At 44.9% G+C, this 21,846-nt stretch overlaps 1 protein-coding gene and 1 long non-coding RNA gene across 2 annotated transcripts in view; one reads left to right on the top strand and one right to left on the bottom strand.

Moving 5' to 3' along the window:
* Positions 1-8,333, bottom strand: part of LOC308577017 — a 243,969-nt gene extending 235,636 nt beyond the window's left edge. Inside the window, exon 1 of the long non-coding RNA XR_014003338.1 lies at positions 8,189-8,333. This is a non-coding gene — a long non-coding RNA (uncharacterized lncRNA). The remainder of the gene's footprint in view (positions 1-8,188) is intronic.
* Positions 1-21,846, top strand: part of ABCA1 (ATP binding cassette subfamily A member 1) — a 111,278-nt gene that overhangs the window by 66,928 nt on the left and 22,504 nt on the right. The window contains exons 12-32 of the mRNA XM_081175998.1: positions 1,575-1,763; positions 2,256-2,461; positions 2,557-2,733; positions 3,387-3,609; positions 4,666-4,887; positions 6,227-6,431; positions 7,845-7,955; positions 8,609-8,780; positions 8,875-9,006; positions 9,555-9,694; positions 10,999-11,136; positions 12,374-12,594; positions 13,692-13,764; positions 14,668-14,870; positions 15,980-16,028; positions 16,978-17,088; positions 18,445-18,593; positions 19,043-19,167; positions 19,957-20,055; positions 21,082-21,271; positions 21,689-21,783. Of these exons, the coding sequence (XP_081032124.1) occupies positions 1,575-1,763; positions 2,256-2,461; positions 2,557-2,733; positions 3,387-3,609; positions 4,666-4,887; positions 6,227-6,431; positions 7,845-7,955; positions 8,609-8,780; positions 8,875-9,006; positions 9,555-9,694; positions 10,999-11,136; positions 12,374-12,594; positions 13,692-13,764; positions 14,668-14,870; positions 15,980-16,028; positions 16,978-17,088; positions 18,445-18,593; positions 19,043-19,167; positions 19,957-20,055; positions 21,082-21,271; positions 21,689-21,783 (3,230 nt within the window). The remainder of the gene's footprint in view (positions 1-1,574; positions 1,764-2,255; positions 2,462-2,556; positions 2,734-3,386; positions 3,610-4,665; positions 4,888-6,226; positions 6,432-7,844; positions 7,956-8,608; positions 8,781-8,874; positions 9,007-9,554; positions 9,695-10,998; positions 11,137-12,373; positions 12,595-13,691; positions 13,765-14,667; positions 14,871-15,979; positions 16,029-16,977; positions 17,089-18,444; positions 18,594-19,042; positions 19,168-19,956; positions 20,056-21,081; positions 21,272-21,688; positions 21,784-21,846) is intronic.

Below are 21,846 nucleotides of genomic sequence, written 5' to 3' on the forward strand. Positions count from 1 at the left end.
TCATTAAGTTCTTCTCTATGGTCAAACTATAAACATGCTAATATGACATATACGACCCCAAATTTTGGTGCCACTCCCATGGCTGTCCTTCATGGAGCTAAGCATAAGCTGGGAAATAGACATGTTGCTGATTTATGATGATACCTTCCCAAATTGGCCAACGGGGGCACCTCCCACTGCATAATGGCTGGCCCTGGTTACCATGGCACCTCAACTTATTAACTGAACTCTTTGACACAGTATAAATACGGAACATGCATTTAAAAAGGGGAGGGGGGAATCTGATATGCCCAGTTTCTGATTTGTTCCTAACTCGTTTGAAGAGCCCTGTAGCTCGCTGTGCGAGAGAGGCTCCCTCTGGCTTCATGGCATTGGAGGAACCCTGTGTTATGACGTTAATATTCCATTTATGCTTCGTTGCCTCTTTGCCTGTGCTCTCTAGACAGTGCTGGCAGTGCTTTTAACAATCGCCAAGCAGCTGAAACAAATTTCTTCCCTTGCCCCTCTCCAGTTTTCAACAGGGCCTTGTTTGTTTGCTTTCAGCAACGGCTGTCGCTTCCCTGCTGAGATGTTGTACAAGGCTGCCGCCTAGTGAGCCAAAAATAGAAATTGTGGAAAGGGAAGGCTCAGATCTGACAATGAGCAGAACAAGACCATCATAGAATCTTAGAATTGTAGAGTAGGAAGGGACCCTTAGAATCATCTAGTTCAACCCCTTGCAATACAGGAATATGCAGCTGTCCCATATGATAGCTAACTGAGCTATCATGTGAATGTTCAGCTTACCCAGTTCAGTTTATGCCCTGTGTAGCAGTAGTGTCACTAGAGTCCTACTCAGGACCACTGTCACAAGGAAGCCTGAGGGAGCCTAGCCTCTCAGGGGTCTTCCAGGCCCCTCCTTCAGTGATCATAGTGAGCAACTGGACAGAAATACTGCCTGCAAATTTACGCAGGCAATATTCCACCCAATTGCTCATAACCAGGCAACTGAAAGTTAGGCGACAAGCAGTTTGGGCATGCCCAGAATAGTGGAATACACCATTAAATAATGAGCAGCCTTTCCCACCTAATCTGAATTCTAGTGTAGGTGTAGGAAAGAGGTTTTGTCCAGTAGCAGTAAGCCTGAGATTGAGCTGCAAGTGGGAAGACTGACAGTGACTGTGTTCTCTCGCAATGACAATCCAGACATCTTGGCTTGTCATGGTTTACTTTGGATGAGCAGCACGCTTTAGTCAGTTGCCTGATCACTTACTCCTCCCCTGGTACAAGTGTGACAAACAAATCAAGTAGTTTAGGCTTCCCATTCCATCTAAACCCAGGACTATGGTGTGTGGCTTCCTTAGTAAGTTAGCCCCAAACTAATGGCTTCAGGCTGGCCATTGATCATGGTTTGTTAGGGAACAAGAGGCCACCATCCATGGGTTGGGTGTAATGGGAAGCCAAAGCTTCTTGGTTTGTTCATCCTGCTGTTCTGTGCAAACACAGGCAATAGATCTGTGAAATGCTATTTATACTCTTTGCTCTTACTTCATGCTGAATTTCACTAAGTTTTTTCGCTATGTTGCTAACACCAGACGTTACTGAAGAACAAGTTCCTTTGGAAACACCACTTAATGGGTTCAAGCTGGACTGTAGAAGATCTATCCCTGTTCTTGGCAAAGAACCTGGAGGATGTTCATCCGGTGAATGGCTCAACCCGCACCTGGAGGGAAGCTTTCAATGAAACTGACCATGCTGTTCTGACTATTTCCCGCTTCATGGAAGTGAGTCTCATATTTACTAGTGTTTTGATCTTGTTCATTATTATTGGGGCTATTCCTTTTCTCTCTCCAAGTCGATTCAGAAAGAATAATTTCTGCAATGGACTGCAGAAGAGAAACTGGTCCTAAGAGATACACAAGGCCATTTTTCAGGATTTGGGCGGTGGGGGAAGAGCACTCTCAGAAAAGATGTCATCAGTGGGCCTCCTTAGCTGGCCAAATGGACTAGAGCTTAGGTGTCCCTAAGAGTACCCAGTCCGCTGAGCCCACATCTTTTGGGGGAAAGCTACATTTCGACTTGATGATGTAAGTCAAAGTCAACTCCACCATTCTTGATCTTAGTTTTGACACTATGATCGCTACACCACACTGGCACTGTAGCATTTAATCGGACAGAAATGGTGCATGCTTCTTATTTCAGTGTTTGTGCAAATGTTTGCTTCTCAAATAAACTTCAGCCCAGGTTCTGATTCATTTTGTCCGTCGTGGTTGCAGTGTGTCAATCTGGACAAACTGGAAGCCATGCCTAGTGAAGTGCGGCTTATCGACAAGTCTCTGGAGCTGCTGGATCAGAGGAGGTTTTGGGCAGGCATCGTTTTCCCTGAAATCACTCCTAGCAGTGTGAAGTTGCCGCAACATGTCAAGTACAAGATAAGGATGGACATCGATAGCGTGGAGAGAACAAACAAAATTAAGGACGGGTGAGCAGTCCTCAAAGAGTTCTTGGTAGGTTCGCGATTAACAGGAATGGGGGTGAGAATTGTGACCCAACTATTGTTTTGCTTTGGTGCTATAGGTACTGGGATCCAGGTCCTCGGGCTGATCCTTTTGAGGACATGCGCTACGTCTGGGGAGGCTTTGCTTACTTGCAGGATGTGATAGAGCAGGCGATCATCCGTACTGTGACCGGCTCCGAGAAGAAAACGGGAGTCTACGTTCAGCAGATGCCCTACCCCTGTTATGTGGATGATGTGTAAGTGACAGTCTCTGAGTGAGTGGTCCCCTGGCGTGGCTGACTCTGCTTAAGTCAGAGTGGACCTGAGTTTTAGGGTGGCAGATTTTGGAGAAACGTGAGCTGGTTCTTCACCCGACTGCAGAGGCAGTGACAGGAAAGAACCTCCATGATGGGGTTTGGAGTCTTCTTCAAGGGGTGACATTTTATCAAAAATGCCACTTCCTAGGGGAGGGCAAGCTTCTCTATAAAGCCTCCATGGGTCATCTTTGAGAAAGCTTTCAAGATGGTGGCAGGTTAGCCTCCTAGAGCAGCTCATACTTCTTGGGTCCAAGATAGCGCTGGAGGGGGAGGAGAGGGCAATCTAGATTCTGTTTCCAGCAGTGGCTGAACAGATGGCTCTGAAACCAAGCAGAAATGGTCTCCCCCTTGTTTTCCCCAGCATTCAGAACATCGACTTTCTGTTTAGCTATTATGGTAGCCACTCATAGACAAATTCTCATTCTTTAGAAAAGCTTTGTAAGCAGGCAGGCAGGCAGGCAGGCAGCCACCATCGAATCTTGAAAGGTGAATTACACACTGCATGACGAAGTATTTCTTTTGGTCTGCCTTAAACTTGTTACCAATAAACGATAACCCCAAGTCTTGGCCTTCCTCTGGTTTCCCCTCTGCAGATTCTTGCGTGTCATGAGCGGCTCCATGCCCCTCTTCATGACTCTGGCTTGGATCTACTCTGTGGCTGTGATCGTCAAGGGCATTGTGTACGAAAAGGAGGCCCGCCTGAAAGAGACCATGAGGATTATGGGCCTAAACAACGGAACCCTTTGGCTCAGCTGGTTCATTAGCAGCCTCATCCCCCTTCTCATGAGCGCTGGGCTCCTGACGCTCATCCTCAAGGTTAGCCTGGCTCCATGTTCTCACTCCTTTGGTTAATAGGATGTTTAATCCACAACTGTTGATCTACTATAGTGGCTTACCATGCAATATTAGGATCCCCCACTGTTCAATTCTCACCTTAGCTATGGATCTCTTCTTATGTTCTTGAGTAAGTCCCACTGGGTTCCATGGGACTTACTCCCAGGTAAGCGGATAGAAGAATGCATCCTGTGGTATAAATTGCTTGCCTGCGCTCCCTTAAGAACGTAAAAATAATAGCAGAGCATATTAGTCAATGAATACTGGTTCTGAAACATTGGCTTCCAGTACATTTCCAAGCACAATGTTGGTGCTGATCTTTAAAGCCCTAAACGGCCTCAGCCTTGTATACCTGAAAGAGCATCTCCACACACAAACACACACACACCCATCGTTCAATCAGACACTGAGGTCCAGCTCCAAGGGCCTTCTGGTGATTCCCTCATTGAGAGAAGTGAGGTGACGGGGGCCTTCTCAGCAGTGGAGCCCACCCTGTGGAATGCCCTCCCATCAAATGTCAAGGAGATAAGTAACTATACAACACATCTGTCTTTAGAAGACATCTGAAGGCAGCCCTGTATCAGGAAGTTTTTGTATATGTTGGAAGCTGCCCAGAGTGGCTAATAATAATAATAATAATAATAATAATAATAATAATAATAATAATAATATTGTCTTCAGAAAGAACACGAGCTCAGAGGTGACCATTCTTTTTTTGTAAGATGGGATGGCTAAGCGCCTTTTCACATATTCCACAGTAGCAAATGTGGGTTTGATAGCTAAACACATTGGCCAAGGATCTATATCCTACCCTGCCAGGCCCCATAGGACTGTCTCTGTATGTCTGACACATCAACTTGCTTACTGCAAACACATGTTTGCCCCCACTTGTTAATGTAAACCACCGCAGGTGTGTACAAATAATAACAGTAATGCTAGTAATGGTAATAAGTTGTAATAATATTAATAATAAAGCAATGATGAAATGTGAATTGTCAAATGTTTCATGGCTGTACAACTGGTCCTCTCTTTCTCCAGAAAGGAAACCTGCTGCCCTACAGTGACCCCAGTGTGGTGTTTGTCTTCCTGTCTATCTTTGGCATAGTGACCATAACACAGTGCTTCCTCATCAGCACCTTTTTCTCAAGGGCCAACTTGGCGGCAGCTTGTGCGGGGATCATCTACTTTACTCTCTACTTGCCTTGCACATTGAATTTTGCCTGGCATGATTACATGACCTTCTCTCTCAAAACGTTTGCGGTGAGTCAGTGGAAGGGGTGGCGGGGTGGCGAGGCGAGGGGAGGGTAGCACCGCCAGCAAGGAGAGATCTTTTTTTAATCTGGTCTGGGCAGACCTTCTTGGACTAATTTTTTTTTGGGGGGGGGTTGGTTGGTCCTGCACATCCCCTTCCCCCATTCCCTAATTCTTTCAACTTTTAATCAAACTTTAATTGGTTTCACTATACCAGTGTAGTTGTTAGAGTATTGAATTAGGACCTGGGAAATCAGAGTTCAAATGACCACATGGCCACAAAACTCACTGGGCAGTGTTGAGCCAGTTACCAACTCTGAGCCTAATCTACCTCCCAGGGTTATTACGAAAATAATATGTATATTACCTACACCCTTTAGCACTTTGGGGGAAAGTTGGGATCAAGTCAGTTCATTGTGTTTTAGCAGGCAGCCATTATACAAATGATAACTATAATAATAATAGTAATAGTAGTAGTAATAATAATAATAGAGATTTACATTTCTGCTCCTTAACCTTTAAAGGATAATTCATTTCCCATACCCCCTTTAAGTTTAATAGCACAGATTTGTAGAGCCTTAGCAAGAAATTTAGATATTCTGAAGTCCCATTCACAACCTGAACAGAACGCAACCCACGTCTGTGCTTGCACGGGTTGCAATTCGCCGCGCATGCGCAAGCAGTGAAACCCAGAAGTAACCCGTTCTGTTACCTCCGGGTCGCTGTGGGATGCAACCTGAAAATGTGTAACCTGAAGCAAATGTAACATGAGGTATGACTGTATACGTCTCTACATTGGACAGCAAAAAACAAGTCTTTGCTAGGGGTGAGCTTCCCTTCTGTGATCTTAACAATGGGTAAATGTGGTTGTTTCTAAGATCATTATAAAAAGGGCATTCAAGGAGCACATGAGTTGTATCTTCTGTTGACACAGAGTTGCAACCACAAACACTGTCCTTCTCAGGAATTCTCGTGGGATGTGTGTTTCCCACATAGTGGTACTGGAAACTCTTCCCCCCAACTTATTCCAAATCTGCTCCAGGAATATTTGGTTTCGAGATTACATGAGCAGGGCCAATGGTATAGTTCCTCACCACTTGATTGCCAGCCTCCATACTAAACAGATGATAACCAGATGGTAAGGAACTGCATCCTTTGTCCCACCCATGTGGAACTAGCTCAGGTACCCATTTGGTCACAGCTGAATGGGTTTTTGCTTTTGTTCCCTGTTGCCATTATGGCAGGGTTAATCTTTCCTTGCACTGAAAACATGAGTGAGTGAGTGAGTGAGTGAGTGAGTGAGTGAGTGAATGCACCCAGGATGTTAACTGGTGTTTTTCCTCTGCAGAGCCTGCTTTCTCCGGTCGCCTTTGGGTTTGGCAGTGAGTACCTTTCCCTGTTTGAAGAGCAGGGTGTTGGGTTGCAATGGGACAATGTCTTCATGAGCCCTTTGGAAGGAGACAGCTACAACCTGACAACTTCTGTGTGTATGATGCTGTTTGATAGTCTGCTGTATGGGGTTCTGACTTGGTACATCGAGGCTGTCTTTCCAGGTGAGCAGTAGCACATCAAACCTCTCTCCGTCTTAGCCCATTACTTCCCATTACCCCACTTCCCTCCCTTTGGAAGTCAGGGATGCTGCTGTTTCCATATTATTATCCAGCCATGGGAGATCCCAGAAACAGCAGTCTCACAGGAGGAGGAGCGGTGACAGATTGTTGTAGATCCACCAAAGATAGCAGGCGCAAGAGCCTTGACGAGGCTGACTGTGCTCTAAAGGAATTGTTTGATTTGTTTATGTGTGTTACAACGGTGGCAAGAATAATCTTCGTGCAAAAAATTGAAAGAAGAAGTCCCACTGAAAGAAGATTGGCTTATGAAGATGGTGGAATATGCTGAGATGGCTAAACCAACTGTTAGAATTAAAGGAGGGATTTTTTTTTTGAAGAATGGAAATAATCTGTGGAATGTTTGGAAGAAAAAATACCATGGTTATGTTAAAACGTAATGGGTAAAATGTAAGTACAGTGGTACCTCAGGTTAAGTACTTAATTCATTCCGGAGGTCCGTTCTTAACCTGAAACTGTTCTTAACCTGAAGCACCACTTTAGCTAGTGGGGCCTCCTGCTACTGCCGCGCCACCGGAGCCCGATTTCTGTACTTATCCTGAAGCAAAGTTCTTAGCCTGAAGCACTATTTCTGGGTTAGCGGAGTGTGTAACCTGAAGCGTACATAACCTGAAGCGTATGTAACCCAAGGTGCCACTGTAACATAGCAGCTTTAGAACACTGCGGAAGGGTGGATGGGAAGTCAGCGGATATGAGAGATTTGTTGTTTAAAAGAACTTGTAAAATCTGAAAATGTAATAAAAAGGTTATGCATTAGACAGGGCTGACTCTGCTGTTGAGCAAAGTGAGCTGGTCACCTAAGGCAGCAGAGGCTATAGGGAAGAGGAGAGGACAGAGCTGCATGTGGCATGCCCTGTATCCTTGTCCTGCAATGGAAGATGCTGTTCAGGTGCCAGCATTTTAGTAGCTTTCAGGTGCTAACCCAGCCCACTTTTGTGCATGAAACAGGACAGTGGTGTTGTCTTGTCCTTCACCTGAGGCAGTGAAATGCCTTTGGTCCTCTGACATCACTGTTATGAGGCTGCTTCCTCCAAAGATCAAGGGCAGAGTGTTCCTTGCAGCCGTTAGCAATCCTTCCTTTCCCCAGGTCTGTGGTTAGTCCAAGCACATTCACTCCCTTGGCTGGATTGTTTCCGGCGGGTTGAAGCTACACCATACAAACTACCTTTAGCCTCCTCAAGGTGTGGGAAGGGTGTTTGGTAAAGTGACTAGATAATATGGACAGATCGGGCTCCAATCTTTGCAAAATTCAGTACATGGAGAATCATCTTATCTTCTGCACATCTGAATGATTTCCCCCCAAGTCTCACCCAGGTCATTTTGTCCCTTTTTGTTTAGGTCAATACGGCATCCCCAGACCCTGGTACTTTCCCTTTACGAAGTCCTACTGGTGTGGTGAGCAATCTGGAGAGCAACAGACCCCTTCTCTTCACAAAAATTCATCTGAAAGTAAGCAACTGGTGTTCTCCTACATTTTATTCAGTGGCAAACCAGGCTTCTCCGATGGAATCCTTTCCAGTGTTTAAGGCTCCCTGGTGTTCTCAGTTCGATTTCTTAAGACCTGCAGCCCCTTGGATTCGGCAAAACCATTTTTTTTTTTTTTTGGTCACACCCCAGTTCTCTCTCTGCCCCTTGCTGTCCAGCCCAGTGCTGAAGTACCGTATTTTTCGCTCTATTTAGACACACTTTTTCCCTCCTAAAAAGTAAGGGGAAATGTGTGTGCGTCTTGTGGAGCAAATGCAGGCTGCGCGGCTATCCCAGAAGCCAGAACAGCGAGAGGGATCATTGCGCAGTGCTCCCTCTTGCTGTTCTAGCTTCTGGCTTAGCCCCTCTGTCCCTTCCCCCACCTCCCAGAAAAGCCTGCAAGCGCTGCACACACACTCCATGCGGCTCATGAAAGGGAGCACTGAGCAGAGCCTGGGATGCATACAGCCTCTGCTCAGCGCTCCCTTTAAAGAATATTTTTTTCTTGCATTCCCCCTCTAAAAACTAGGTGTGTCTTATGGTCAGGTGCGTCTTATGGAGCAAAAAAATACGGTAGCTTGCAGGTATTATAAACATGCTGTTCCTCACTAAGTAGATTTACTTTCCTGTTGCAACAGTCTGCATGGAAGAAGAGCCAAGTCATCTTCACCTTGGGGTGTCGATTCAAAGCCTGGTGAAGGTTTACCGTGATGGCAAGAAACTGGCTGTCGATGGCCTTACTCTGAATTTCTACGAAGGGCAGATTACCTCCTTCCTGGGACACAACGGAGCTGGGAAAACCACCACAATGTAAGAGGGCAAAATTGGTACGGTGGAAAAACACCTTCCAAAGTCATGCTTTGCTTTGCTTGTTTGCACTCAACTTCCCTTTTGTTATATTTAGGTCCATCCTGACTGGGTTATTCCCCCCAACTTCGGGCACAGCCTTCATCCTTGGCAAAGACATCCGTTCTGAGCTCAGCACCATCCGGAAGAATCTGGGTGTCTGCCCCCAGCACAATGTCCTGTTTGATGAGTGAGTCACGCTATGAATCACCATTCCCTTCCACCTTTTCATTTGTTTCTTAACTAGCAAAATTCCCACGATTGTGATGGCGGGGGGGGGGGGTGTTTAGAGAGAGAGAATCAGCAAAGACAATATCAGTTATCCAACCTGGTATAAGGCAGTTTCCTATCATGCCTAATTTGGGATTCCGCCTCTGAATACAATTGTACCTCGGAAGTCGAATGGAATCTGTTCTGGAAGTCCGTTCGACTTCCAAAACGTTCAGAAACCAAAGTGCGGCTTCTGATTGGCTGAAGGAAGCTCCTGCAGCCAATTGGAAGCTGCAGAAGCCCTGTTGTGCGTTTGGGTTCCAAAGAATGTTCGCAAACCGGAACACTCACTTCCAGGTTTGCAGCGTTTGGGAACCAAAACGTCCCAAGTACCAAGGCATTCGGGATCCAAGGTACAATTGTATGTATTTTCATTATCATGTTAGCACTTTAAAACTGGATGACAAGGAACAGACAATATGTGTGTTTTTTCTTACCAAAATGTGGCCGTTCTCCCCACACACCTAGGTTGACAGTGGAGGAACACATCTGGTTTTATGCGCGCCTGAAGGGACTGTCAGAAAAGCTGGTGAAAAAGGAGATGAAGCAGATGGCCATAGATGTTGGTTTGCCTCATAAACTCAAATCAAAGACAAGCAAACTCTCTGGTAAATTTCATTTATTCAGCCAAATGCAACTATTGTTTGCCTTGCCCTGTATACCCCTGCATGCAAAGCATAACAAGAGATCTTCTGGATCAGGCCTGAGACCCATCTAATCTGTCTGTTGGCTTCCAATAATTGGCAGCCAAATGCCTGTGGATGTTTTGGGACTGTAACTCCCACCATCCCTGTGTCTTGCCACATGCAAGGTGGCTCTTTTAAAATGAGATTCAGAAGCAATACAAAACATGAGTGAGTGAGAAGATTAAAGTTTTTATTCTAAACAGCAAGCAGTATATGCGTACCAAGCATGCTCTTCACCCTGCCACTTGGAAGCCTCAAGAAGTGGCCAAGTGACTCCCCCAAGTAGCCTCAGGTTGCAAGGCCCCTGTGGCCGATCAGTCCATGCATGAGCTTCTCCAAATCCCTGCCCCAAACCATCCAGTTTATTGATAGCTAGATAGCTAGCCCTTGTGGCTTGCCTGACTGGCTACTTGCAGTCATACATTACTAGCTGTATGCAGATTATTCATTAGCCACTCTCTTCCCAATGCCTCGAGAGGGACACGGGTGGTGCTGTGGGTTAAACCACAGAACCTAGGACTTGCCGATCAGAAGGTCGGCAGTTCGAATCCCCGCGACAGGGTGAGCTCCCGTTGCTCGGTCCCTGCTCCTGCTAACCTAGCAGTTCGAAAGCACGTCAAAGTGCAAGTAGATAAATAGGTACCGCTCCGGCGGGAAGGTAAACGGTGTTTCCGTGCGCTGCTGTGGTTCGCCAGAAGTGGCTTAGTCATGCTGGCCACATGACCTGGAAGCTGTACGCCGGTTCCCTCTGCCAATAAAGTGAGATGAACGCCGCAACCCCAGAGTTGGCCACAACTGGACCTAATGGTCAGGAGTCCCTTTACCTTTTACCCAATGCCTCACTTTGTCCAAACCATGTCCAACATCAAAGAAGGTACCCAGCATTATCACTTCCTTCCAACCATCAAGGAGCTTAACAAGAGATAGGGAGGGGGAAGGAATAGGCGACAGGAGAGGGCAATTGAGTCAGATCACTTAACTCCTCGAAATACAAATATATTCCAGATAGCTTGCCCATACACCCTGATCATTGACTGTTCTGTCTGGAGCTGATGGGAGTCTAAAATACCTGGAGGGCAGTAGGCTGGGAAATGTTGACCTAAATCTCTTCTACCATGCATGCATTCACATAAGTGCATAGCAGCAGTTCCACAGACCACCCCAGGTAAAGCGGAATCGGACCCTAGATTAAATTAGACTGAATCTTGTCTGTTTTTGCTTCGTAGGTGGTATGCAGAGAAAGCTTTCAGTGGCTTTGGCCTTTGTAGGCGGCTCTAAGGTTGTCATTCTGGATGAGCCGACAGCTGGAGTTGACCCTTATTCTCGCAGAGGGATCTGGGAGCTGCTTGTGAAATATCGCCAAGGTACCACTTGCCTTTTCCTCTCGCGACCCAGTGAAAAGTTGCATCTGTATGGTGTAGTGGTTCTGCATTGCAACCATGTTCCCTGATGTCTCTTTGATGACTCCCTTCTGGCATTGCTGGCCTTTAGAGATTTTAGACCCCCACCTTTCTCCTTCTCCTATATAAGTAAGTTAACGTGCAATTTGAAAACAGCTCCACAAATGGAACTGAAGAAGGAAGATTGGCAAACGGTTGGAGAGGACTGTGTCCTTTTCTTTATTTGTGTACCAGTATTAAAAAGACCCCTGTCCTATAAAAAATCCTGGTTAGATGTGTTTTTCTCATTTTTTTAGAATTAAAAAAAATGAGATTTAATTAAAAATTAATTGTTATTTTTTCTTCTTCAGTAAAATAAAGTTTATTGTGATGTTGATAAGACTCCTATTGCATCAGCCTGTATCAATTTTGGCAAATATCAGTAGAACTTCTTTGGCTGAAATTTGTGCATCTGTTAGCTTCATGGTATATGAGACCTTTATATATTTATTTTTTTATTAAATTTTTATTAGGAATCTAAACAAAACATATTATCTTAAAACATCCCACCCCTGACTTCCCTCAGTTCCAATCTCTGGTTTCTCTATAAAGGCTATTCTCTGCATGTTACAAAATTGTATAGTAATTAAAAATTAATTAATTAAAGTTAGTATGAACAGAGAGCTCAGTCATGGGTTGCTGTTTTTAAAGACTTGAGTCAAACTAGACGAATTAGTGGAGATCTGCAACCAGATCGCTCATTTCTATAAGTACAGTGGTACCTCTAGATACGAACTGGATCCGTTCCGGAACCCCGTTCGCATCTAGAAGCAAACATAACTAGTGTTGGCACGTCTGCGCACGCGCATGTCGCTTTTTGCCACTTCTGTGCATGCGCGCGACGTCATTTTGAGCGTCTGTGCATGTGCAAGTGGCGAAACCCAGAAGTAATGCACTCTGTTACTTCCGGGTTGCCGCGGAGCGCAACTCGAACGCACTCAACTCGAAGCGTTTTCAACCCGAGGTATGACTGTATCTCCAAAAGCAACCTCAGCCCCTCCACTCTCCCACAGTTGGATTGGGGCTATGATGCTGTAGGGCTATGCTGTTTCCTTAACGTAAACCAGCTTTCTCTAAGCTGCCATTTGTTAGAAACAATATATGGGTGCACAGTCACTAAACCAGTCTGGTATATTTGGCTTCTTCTCTTCCTGGTTGTCAGGTCGCACCATCATTCTCTCCACACACCATATGGACGAGGCGGACATCCTCGGAGACCGAATTGCTATCATTTCTCACGGCAAACTGTGCTGCGTTGGCTCTTCGCTGTTCCTGAAGAATCAGTTGGGGACTGGATATTATCTGACCTTAGTCAAGAAGGACGTGGATTCCTCACTCAGCTCCTACAGGAACAGTAGCAGCACCGTGTCTTACCTGAAAAAGGTACTGCTTTCAGAAGTGCTGTCAAGGGGAGAGGGGGAGGGGCGCAGTTTGCTAATTTCTTCTAGAAACAATGGGGAGATTTTAGGGCCCCTCAAGTAACATATCCTATTCCTTTAGCTCACAACCAGAAATAGTCTGTACAATAAAAAGGGTTCTAGATTCAGGTAGTTAGCCGTGTTGGTCTGATGCAGTTGAAATATATAAAAAAATTAAAAATTGTCCAGTAGCACCTTAGAGACCAACAAAGTTTGTTCTTGGTATAAGCTTTCGTGTGCAGGTATCTGACGAAGTGTGCATGCACATGAAAGCTTATACCAATAACAAACTTAATTGGTCTCTAAGGTGCTACTGGACAATTTTTTTTATTTTTTTATATGTCTCGAATAAAAAAGGTAAAAGTAAAAAGGTAAAGGACCCCTGGACGGTTAAGTCCAGTCAAAGGGGGTTGTTGCACTCATCTCGCTTCCAGGCCAAGGGAGCCGGCGTTGGTCCATAGACAGCTTTCCAGGTCATGTGGCCAGTATGACTAAACCGCTTCTGGTGCAACGGGACACCGTGGCGGAACCCAGAGCACATGGAAACGCCGTTTACTTTCCCGCAACAGTGGTACCTATTTATCTACTGGCACTGGCGTGCTTTCGAACTGCTAGGTTGGCAGGAACTGGGACCAAGAAACGGGAGCTCACCCCGTCACAGGGATTTGAACCGCCAACCATCCGATCGGCAAGCCCAAGAGGCTCAGTGGGTTACACCACAGCGCCACCCGTGTCCCTATAGTCTGTACAATAATGCAGTTTGATCATAGCGTGTAGTCATAGAAGGAGCTCAGTGTATTGTATGTAAATCGTTCTCCACACCCCATTTTCTATTGAAGGCTAAGTGGAGATTTCAACTCTGGTCTCCCAGGTCCTAGACTCTAACCACTGCACCACACGGGCTCCTTAGAGACATAATATCAGTGTCCTTTTTGCTTCTTGAGAATTACATTTCCTCTCTCTCTCTCTCTCTCTCTCTCTCTCTCTCTCTCTCTCTTTAAAAAAACACCCTGACTTTGTTCAGATAAGAGATAATTGGATCGCCTTTTCTTTTCTCATTAGGATGACAGTGTGTCTCAGAGCAGTTCAGATGCTGGACTTGGCAGTGACCATGAAAGTGACACCCTGACAATAGGTAAGGGATTTTAAAAGATAACAAAACATTCAGGTTGTTTCTTGTGTCTCTGTCTTTTATAATTTTAAGTCACCAGAGTGGTGGTGATGTAATTTTTTAAAATTATTATTGAGATTAGTTATGCGACCCCCGAGCTGATTTTAACTAATTTTTATAATGAAATATTTTTAGAATGTGTTATTATTTGGTTGTTTATTTGATTGTTGTTAGCCGCCCTGAGCCCGGCTCTGCTGGGGAGGGCGGGATATAAATAAAATTTATTATTATTATTATTATTATTATCTGCCTGGCTTCCTCTGTGTTTTTAAAAAAGTTTTCACCCTGTCACTTTTCTGTTGCTTTTCCCAGCAATTTTTATTTCTTGCTTTGGACCCAATACCTCTTCCTCCTCCTCTTTTCTCCTCCTCCTCCTCCTCTTCTTCCTCTCCTCCTCCTCTTCTTCTTTATATACCTCTTAATCACAAAACCTCCAAGTGCCTTACATAAAATATACATTAAAATTATCAATAGAAGACAGAGTTAATAACCAACTTAACAAAAATATAAAATGAAAAGGAGCAGTTTAAAAAAACACATTTTAAAGATAAAACCACCTTTTTAAATGCATGTCAACTTTACATATCCGGGCAGGCTTGACTTAACAAAGTTTTTAGCACATGCCTTAAATGGTACAGTGAGGTTGCCTGCCGAATTTCAATGTGCGGGGAGTTTCAGAGGGTAAGTTCTTCTGTGCTAAAAGATGGGTTCCTTACGAGTGTATACTTGTAAGCCTACATGCAGGGATGTTGCCCAGAGAAATGGATCAAAAATCCTCAAATAGTACAAAAATCTGGTTTGTGATTAGTGTGGTGGAGAGCAAACTCTCAGCAGTGGAGGAATTTGATGATATCTTGGTTCTTCCAGATGTTTCTGCAATTTCTAATCTCATTATGAAGCACGTCCCTGAAGCCAGGCTGGTGGAAGACATTGGCCATGAGATAACTTATGTTCTGCCCTACGAAGCCGCTAAAGAGGGAGCTTTTGTGGAGTTGTTTCATGAGATTGACGACCGCCTCTCTGACCTTGGCATTTCCAGCTATGGCATCTCTGAGACGACTCTGGAAGAGGTATGTGAGCCATGTGCTTCCTAGTGAAGAAATACCAGCAATTTCTTTTTGCCCTCTCTCTCTCTTTAGTGGTGGTGGGGGAACAATTTGCTATCTAGTTCTCTTACGTATAATAATAATAATAATAATAATAATAATAATAATAATATATTATTTATTTCCCAGCCACTTTGGGCGGCTTCCAACAAAGTATTAAAATACAGTAGTCTGTTAAACATTAAAAGCTTCCCTAAAGAGGGCTGCCTTCAGATGTCTTCTAAAAGCCTGGTAGTTGTTGTTCTCTTTGACATCTGGTGGGAGGGCGTTCCACAGGGAGGGCGCCACTACTGAGAAGGCCCTCTGCCTGGTTCCCTGTAACTTGGCTTCTCGCAGTGAGGGAACCACCAGAAGGCCCTCGGCACTGGACCTCAGTGTCTGGGCAGAACGATTGGGGTGGAGATGCTCCTTCAGGTATGAAAAGAAGGGGAACCAGGTTTCATCAATGGTGTCTCTCTTTATAACACCTTTTGCTACCTTTCTAAGCCCAGTTATTCACACTGAAATAGCCACGTCCCAGATATTGTTGAACCATGCGTTAAGGGGAAGCTCAGCTTGGGATTTCCAAAAGCACACTATCGCCAAACGTGCAACCGTCAGTAGAAGGAAAAGTTAGATCTTTATGTTGAATAGTAAGATCAGAATCTAGGTTTAAATGAGAGCAGGGCTAAAGCTGGAATTAGTGAGAGAGGTTGTTTTAACAATTTTGGAAATGGTATTGGAGACCCTTTGTCCAAAATGTGTGGGTAAATTTAGATTTCCACCAAGCAGTTATTGAGGCATGTGCTTTCTTCATATTCAGGCAAACCCCATCAAAAAGTCTGATTCCCTCACCTGCTGCCTGAAATTATTAATCCAGGAGAAACTTTGCCATGCAATTCTCCCAGCTGTATAAACGTGCTGGAAACTGGAAGCAGTTTGTTGTGGTTCAGATGGCTCACCCCTTGCATGTCCTATTGGCAGTGTGCTCTGAAGCGGGAGGGAGGGAATTGCAGAGATCTTTGGGGGAAAGTAGGTCCCATTGTGTGGCTAACAAAGGTGAGTGCAGTCATTTCAACATTTCTCCCTTGCAGATATTTCTCAAAGTGGCAGAAGAACATGGTGTGGACGCAGAGACCTCAGGTAAATATGATGTTGGCGGATCTGACTATACAGACATTATGGTCCCCAATGTTGGGCCTGCCCAAAAAAATATATTTCTGCATGGCAGCACTTCATTTGTGTATGGGGCATGCCCCCCTCCCCCCCAAAAAATACGGCATGGCAGCACTTCATTTGTGTCCATCCTGTTTGCAATCCTTTTTTTAAATATTGCAATCTGTTTTCATTTTGGGGTAGCTTTCGTTAAGGGGCTATACCATTTGAGTTTACCCTTAGCATGGCTGCACAGAATATTCAGAAACCCATCAGGGCCGGCCCTGCTGTTGGGCAGAGTGAGGCAGTCAACTCAGGCAGCTGCTTTTGAGTGTCTTGAGAAGGCAGCAAATTATTGTTTGTTTGCTTGATTTTTGTTGTGAATGAACTGCTAGGGGAGGGAAAGGCACTTGTGAGATTTTCTGCCTCAGGAGTTGACCTGCTTTGACTGTGCACCTTAACCTGTAAGGAGGGGGGGACATTTGCAGCAAAATGTCTTGGGCCAGCCTTGACAAGCCCGAGGGGCTGGAGTTTGGAGTGTGATGCTGCTGAACTCCAGCTCTCACCAGCCCCAGTCAGCATTGCCAATGGCCAGGGATGATAGACGTTGTAGTGAATCAACCTTTGAGGAGGGAGAGGAGGCACACGTTCCCCTGGCCTAGAGAGGTGTGTCTCTCTCCCTCTATTCAACTCTCAGTTTTGAACCAAACCTGCATTCATCTCATAACACTTTACATTTCCCTTGCAACCTGAAGAATGCACATGCTACTTCCTTGAAGCTGCATTCTATTTACTACTGAGAAAATGAAACAAAATGGAAGCCCACCTGAAGACTTCCTGCTGCAACAGTTCATCAGTGTCACTTCTCTAGTTAGCGTTAGAAGAAGATGGAGCCAGCTGAACTTCAGGAAGCTAACTCTTGAGCTTTCCCTTTCAGATGGCACGTTACCAGCCAGAAGAAACCGCGTCTTTGGAGACAGGCAAAGCTGCCTCCGTCCATTCACAGAAGATGATGCTTTTGACCCCAATGATTCCGACGTGGACCCAGGTAAAAGATGCAAAGGGTCCCTGCGTGTTTCATGGAGCCAGGTGGATGGGGGCTACTTCCCAGAGCGTGTGGGAGGAAATCCAGAACTAGAGGGACCCCTCCCCCCACAGTAGATGGCTCTCCAACCTCTGCTTGAAAACTCCAGGAAGGGAGAGCCCATAATTGGTCTCCCTTTACTGAAGTATAATACAGTGGTACCTTGGTTTAAGAACAGCTTAGTTTATGAACAACTTGGATTAAGAACGCTGCAAACCTGGAACTAGGTGTTTTGGTTTGTGAACTTTGCCTTGGAAGCAGAACATGTTCTGCTTCCTGTTGAGTGTAAATTGAGTCCCCCGCTGCTATGGGAAAGCATGCCTTGGTTTAAGAACACTTTGGTTTAAGAACGGACTTCTGGAATGGATTAAGTTTGTAAACAAAGGTACCACTGTATGTTATACTGCATTTAAAGAGTGAAACACCATTGCTGATAGGCTAAGGCATGATATATAGGGGTCAGCAAACTTTTTCAGCAGGGGGCTGGTCCACTGTCCCTCAGACCTTGAGGGGGTGGACTTTTTTTGGGGGGGAATGAATTCCTTTGCCCCACAAATAACCCAGAGATGCATTTTTAATAAAAGCACACATTGTACCCTTGTAAAAACACCAGGCAGGCCCCACAAATAACCCAGAGTTGCATTTTGAATAAAAGGACACATTCTACTCATGTAAAAACACATTGATTCCCAGACTGTCTGCGGGCTGGATTTAGAAGGCGATTGGGCCGGATCCAGCCCCTGGGCCTTAGTTTGCCTACCCATGATGTACACCCTACATGTTAATCACCTGATGGCCATGTCGGACCATCAGACTGAATCGTCAAGTGATGAGTAGTCAAGTGTTTTCCATGCATGTGTGAGCCGGCTCTTAGTCCCAATACAGCCCAAGCCAGCCAACAGAAACCCATAAAACCTCTAGCCAAGTGTGACAATGGACTGGGAAGAGCAGTCCCCAACACCTTATCTCTGGAGGTTTATAACTGCAAGTTCAGCATTCCATAAATGTAGGCCAGACAAACTGCATTATGGATCCACGTACAAGTCTGTTAGCAATATTGGTGAGGGTTTCTCTGTTGTGTGCCTGCCAGCATTTTCCTTCAGCTACATCATAGGCAAGAGGAGCTGGCGTGCCTTCAACCTCAAAAGCTTGTAAGAACATTTGGATGATGTAATATATTTCTCCCTGCTTAAATATTCATCCTGCTGCTTGCATTTGATGAATAGGTTAAATCAGAGAACATATCTTGCCTAGGGGAGATTGCTTGGCTTAGGCGAGAGAGGGGTGAGTGTTTCATGGCCTGCGATTGTTTGCCTGCAGAATCCCGAGAGACCGACCTGCTGAGTGGGATGGATGGCAAAGGATCTAGCCAGATCAAGGGCTGGAAGCTGATGCAGCAGCAGTTTGTAGCTCTGCTATGGAAGAGGCTGCTTATTGCCAAACGCAGCAGGAAAGGTTTCTTTGCCCAGGTGAGATGGGCTCTGCCTGCTACAAAAGGGGGTGGGTGGGTTGTATTTTATTGGTTTCTCAAAAACATTTTCCTCTTGTTTCATAAATGCACCGCTTGAGACAGATTTCTGTCTTACAGGCAAGTTTTCACGCAGGTTGTTTTTGGAATTTGATAGAATCTGGTTAGCTGACACTCAACAGCAGCTAGCAGACTTGAAAAAGCAGAACTGATATGAACACACATCTAATCCAATCTAAGCAGGCTACTTTTGCTAGTGAGTTTCGTTTGTCATCATTACCGCCAGAGGGCAGTGTGGTTAAATAAGTCTGCAATTCAGTGACCAAGCTGACTCAGCTGTTGGTGTCAAGGTTTTAGAAGTGGGAAGAACCGAGTCCCAGTGTGAGCGTGAGGGGGCATTCTTATTTCTCAGACCATTTGATGTGAACGACTCTAATTTATAATTTTCAGATTGTTCTCCCAGCGGTCTTCGTCTGCATTGCTCTTATATTTAGTTTGATTGTGCCTCCCTTTGGTAAATATCCCAGCTTGGAGTTGCAACCATGGATGTATGATCAGCAGTACACGTTTATCAGGTACATATCAAACTCTGCAATGGAGGTGGGAGGGAGGAGAGAAGTAAAATGTGAACTGTGCGATGAGAACTCCAGCTGTTTTTTTGTTACTGCGCTGGTACCTTGGTTCTCAAACTTAATCTGTTCCAGAAGTCCATTCCGAAACCAAAGTGTTCCAAAACCAAGGCGTGCTTTACCACAGAAGGTAATGCAAAATGGATTCATCAATTCCAGACTTTTAAAAACAACCCCTAAAACAATCATTTAACATGAATTTTACTATCTAGCGAGACCGTTGATCCATAAAAGGAAAGCAATAAATAATGTACTGAAGTCACACAATCAATCAATCAATCATCAGTAGCTGAACTGGGTTCCACACAATCACAAAAACAAAACCAAAAGAGCCACAAAAATGCGAAATAAATAGCAAAAACAGACTGACCTCAGCATAACGCTCAAAATGGAAGCGTGGCACTCAAATTGGAAGTGTAACACTCAAAACGGAGCACATTCGGCTTCCGAAAACAGTTCACAAACCAGAACACTTACTTCTGGGTTTGCAGTGTTTGGGTTCCAAGTTGTTTGAGTCCCAAGGCATTTGAGAACCAAGGTACCACTGTATTACTCAGCCTTCCTGCCCAAATAAAATTTGTTCCATTCCAAACAATAAAAGTATTAACCATAAGGTACAGATACTGTTGCTTGAAGCAAAGACTTCATCTCCCTGAACGCTTCTCTGTTCCGTGTTGGTTGCTTTCTCTGCCTGCGCTGTAGTTCAGGCCCCTGATGGTGTCTTTTGTCCCATAGCAATGATGCTCCAGAAGACACAGGAACCCAGAAGCTTTTGGATGCTCTCCTCAACAAACCTGGTTTCGGTACCCGCTGCATGGAAGGATACTCCATTCCGTAAGTGGGACCTTTGCAAAACCCTTGTGGAAAGAGGGGGTTGGAGTTGGAGGTGAAGTCCGCTCTCTTTCCTTAATGCCTCTCTTTGAAGTTATTGTCAAGGCTGTGTGTGTGTATATCTTGATTCTGTGGGAGCTGCCAAATGTGGCATTGACTGCAGAATGCAGCTTATGAAAAAGATCTCTGTTTACGACTATAGCCAATATGTTGGGAAGTGCATGCTATGGGGAAATCCTGATAAAATCTCAGCAGCCCAAAGAAAGTCACTGAATAGGGTCGGAGATACACTCATCATTTATGATGTTAAAAATGCGTCACTAAAATGTGACAGCAGAGGGCGCTTCAGAGCAGCAAGCCACCAGCAATGGAAAACTGCCATTAAGAGTTATAGAACATTCTGTTAACAATGTTTAGAAGATCAATATACCTCATGTTACATCTGCTTCATGTTACGTTCTTTCAGGATACGTCCTCTGGCGAGCCGGAAGTACCCGAAAGGGTTACTTCCGGGTTTTGCTGCTTGCGCATGCGCAGAAGCGCAAAATGACGTCACACACATGCGTAGAAGGGGCAAATCGCAAGCCACACGTGCGCAGATGCGCCACTGCGGGTTGCGCTCTTTTAATGTTGTGAACAGGCCTCCAGAACGGATCCTGTTCACAACCAGAGGTACCACTGTAGATCCAGCCTAGGCTTCCAGTATTTTAAAGTGGGGCTTCAGTGCCCTGTCCCTTCTGGCCACTCATCACATCACAGCATCGTAACCAGCACCTGAAGCATAATACCGTTCCTGAAGTTATAAGTTTGGTGAACCATAAACACAACAACAATTATTTTTTGTTATTTTTATTATAACCCATTTCCTCTCAACCGTAATCTACTTAAAGTGCAACTTAAAAGTGGGACAGATGGACTGGCCACAACAGCTGCTAGCGCATAGCAGGTGACAAAGACAACCTGGTGGACGATATGATTACTGAAACGCTTCGATGTTGACTCTGCCCTTCTGCCTTTTTTTCTGTGCAGGAATACTCCTTGCTCAGTAGGCGAAAAGGGCTGGACCACTGATCCTGTGCCTGAGGAATTGATGGAAATCTTCCAGAACGGCAATTGGACTATGGAGAACCCCTCCCCATCGTGCGTCTGTAGCAACGAGAAGGTGAAGAAGATGCTCCCAGTTTGCCCAGCAGCAGCTGGTGGCCTCCCTCCTCCCCAGGTAAAAAATACTTTGATATGTAGAAAAGACTAGGTACAGGGGGTTTTTGTGTGTAAAGTTACATATGCTTTTTATGTACAATTGTAAGCTGCCCTGGTTTTTTAATAAATGAATTAGCAGCATATAGATATCTTTTTATAAACAAATAACAAAATAAACACTTTCAGCCAACACTTAACAAAGCACACCAGGCATTTGCCATGGTGCCTTTGTCTAATTTTCTCATTGTGGCTATATCTTGTTTTAATCAGCCATGAGCTGATTAAATTCCATCAGGTTTCCACACAAAAGCTCTATGTTTCTTCATAGCTTTAGATTTCAGGTAGACCAAATGAATGACATACAGCACTCGAGGTATTTCATAGCCAATAAAACCCTTATCTTTTCGGTTTCTTCTTTCCCCCGCATTGGCCACAGAGAGTACTGAACACTACAGATATCCTGCAAAACCTGACAGGTCGCAACATTTCTGATTACCTGGTGAAGACCTATGCACAGATCATCGGGAAAAGGTACCTGATGTGCAGCATGCTTTAATAACATGATGTCCTCCCAGTTGTTTTTGGACTCCATCT

Source organism: Podarcis bocagei (genome assembly GCF_964188305.1).
Source record: "Podarcis bocagei genome assembly, chromosome: 17".
Classification (NCBI taxonomy): Eukaryota; Metazoa; Chordata; class Lepidosauria; order Squamata; family Lacertidae; genus Podarcis; species Podarcis bocagei.